Here is a 958-nt window from a genome sequence, read left to right on the forward strand (position 1 = left end):
CCCCAGGGAGCCGCCTCCCCCCCACCCCCGCTGAGCCCTGCAGGTCCCCGTGAAGGAGGCCGCTCTCACTTGGACAACTTCCTGCGCTTCCGCTCCTCGGCCTTGGCCTTCTGGGCGGAGGTCAGGCTCCCGGCCTCGGCCAGGTTGTCCACGGCGATGGCCAGGAAGACGTTGAGCAGGATGTCTGAGCGCCGCCGCTAAGGAGCCTGGGGTGTGGGGGAGGGGCCGGAGCCTGCCCTGCCCTCCCTGGGGGGCCATGGAGATCTCACTTGGACAACTTCCTGCGCTTCCGCTCCTCGGCCTTGGCCTTCTGGGCGGAGGTCAGGCTCCCGGCCTCGGCCAGGTTGTCCACGGCGATGGCCAGGAAGACGTTGAGCAGGATGTCTGAGCGCCGCCGCTAAGGAGCCTGGGGTGTGGGGGAGGGGCCGGAGCCTGCCCTGCCCTCCCTGGGGGGCCATGGAGACCCCCCTCCTGTCAGGGTCCCCCCACGGGAGGGCTGGAGCACAGGGACACGGTCAGCATCCTCAGGGAGCGGCCTGAATCCACGCGGCCCTGAGCGTCATCGGCTCCCGCCTGGGACTGACCCAGCCCCCACACCGGGCAGGTGGGGCACCCGAGGCCCTCAGGGGAGACCCTGCCTGGCCCCCAGGAGCTCAGGGACTGGGGTGCCCTCCCTCCCTTGCTCATGACATCACATTCTGTGCTGCAGGCATCGGCCTGGCACTGCAGCCCTGCCTCCCGGGTCCCCGCCCCCTCCCAGCCTGCACTGTCCTCTGGCTCACCTGGCCCAGGGCCCGCCTGCCTCCGCCTTCGCACCTGCCTGACCCACTATCTCATGGCTCCTCGCCCAGCCCTGCCCTTCCTCCTCCCTGCTCCAGGCTCCCCAGCCTCCTGAAATGCCGTCCTCCACCTGTACCCAGTCACCTGGCTCCCCCGGCTCTCCCCCCGCTCCCCTGGT

The 958-nt window shown here is 70.7% G+C and overlaps 1 protein-coding gene across 1 annotated transcript in view; it reads right to left on the bottom strand.

Annotated features, from left to right (window-relative positions):
- The window catches only part of CACNA1S (calcium channel, voltage-dependent, L type, alpha 1S subunit), a 37983-nt gene that overhangs the window by 19763 nt on the left and 17262 nt on the right, over window positions 1-958 (bottom strand). Inside the window, 1 exon segment of the mRNA XM_014533387.1 lies at window positions 270-384. Within this exon segment, the coding sequence (XP_014388873.1) occupies window positions 270-384 (115 nt within the window).

Source organism: Myotis brandtii, unplaced genomic scaffold (genome assembly GCF_000412655.1).
Source record: "Myotis brandtii unplaced genomic scaffold, ASM41265v1 scaffold975, whole genome shotgun sequence".
NCBI lineage: Eukaryota > Metazoa > Chordata > Mammalia > Chiroptera > Vespertilionidae > Myotis > Myotis brandtii.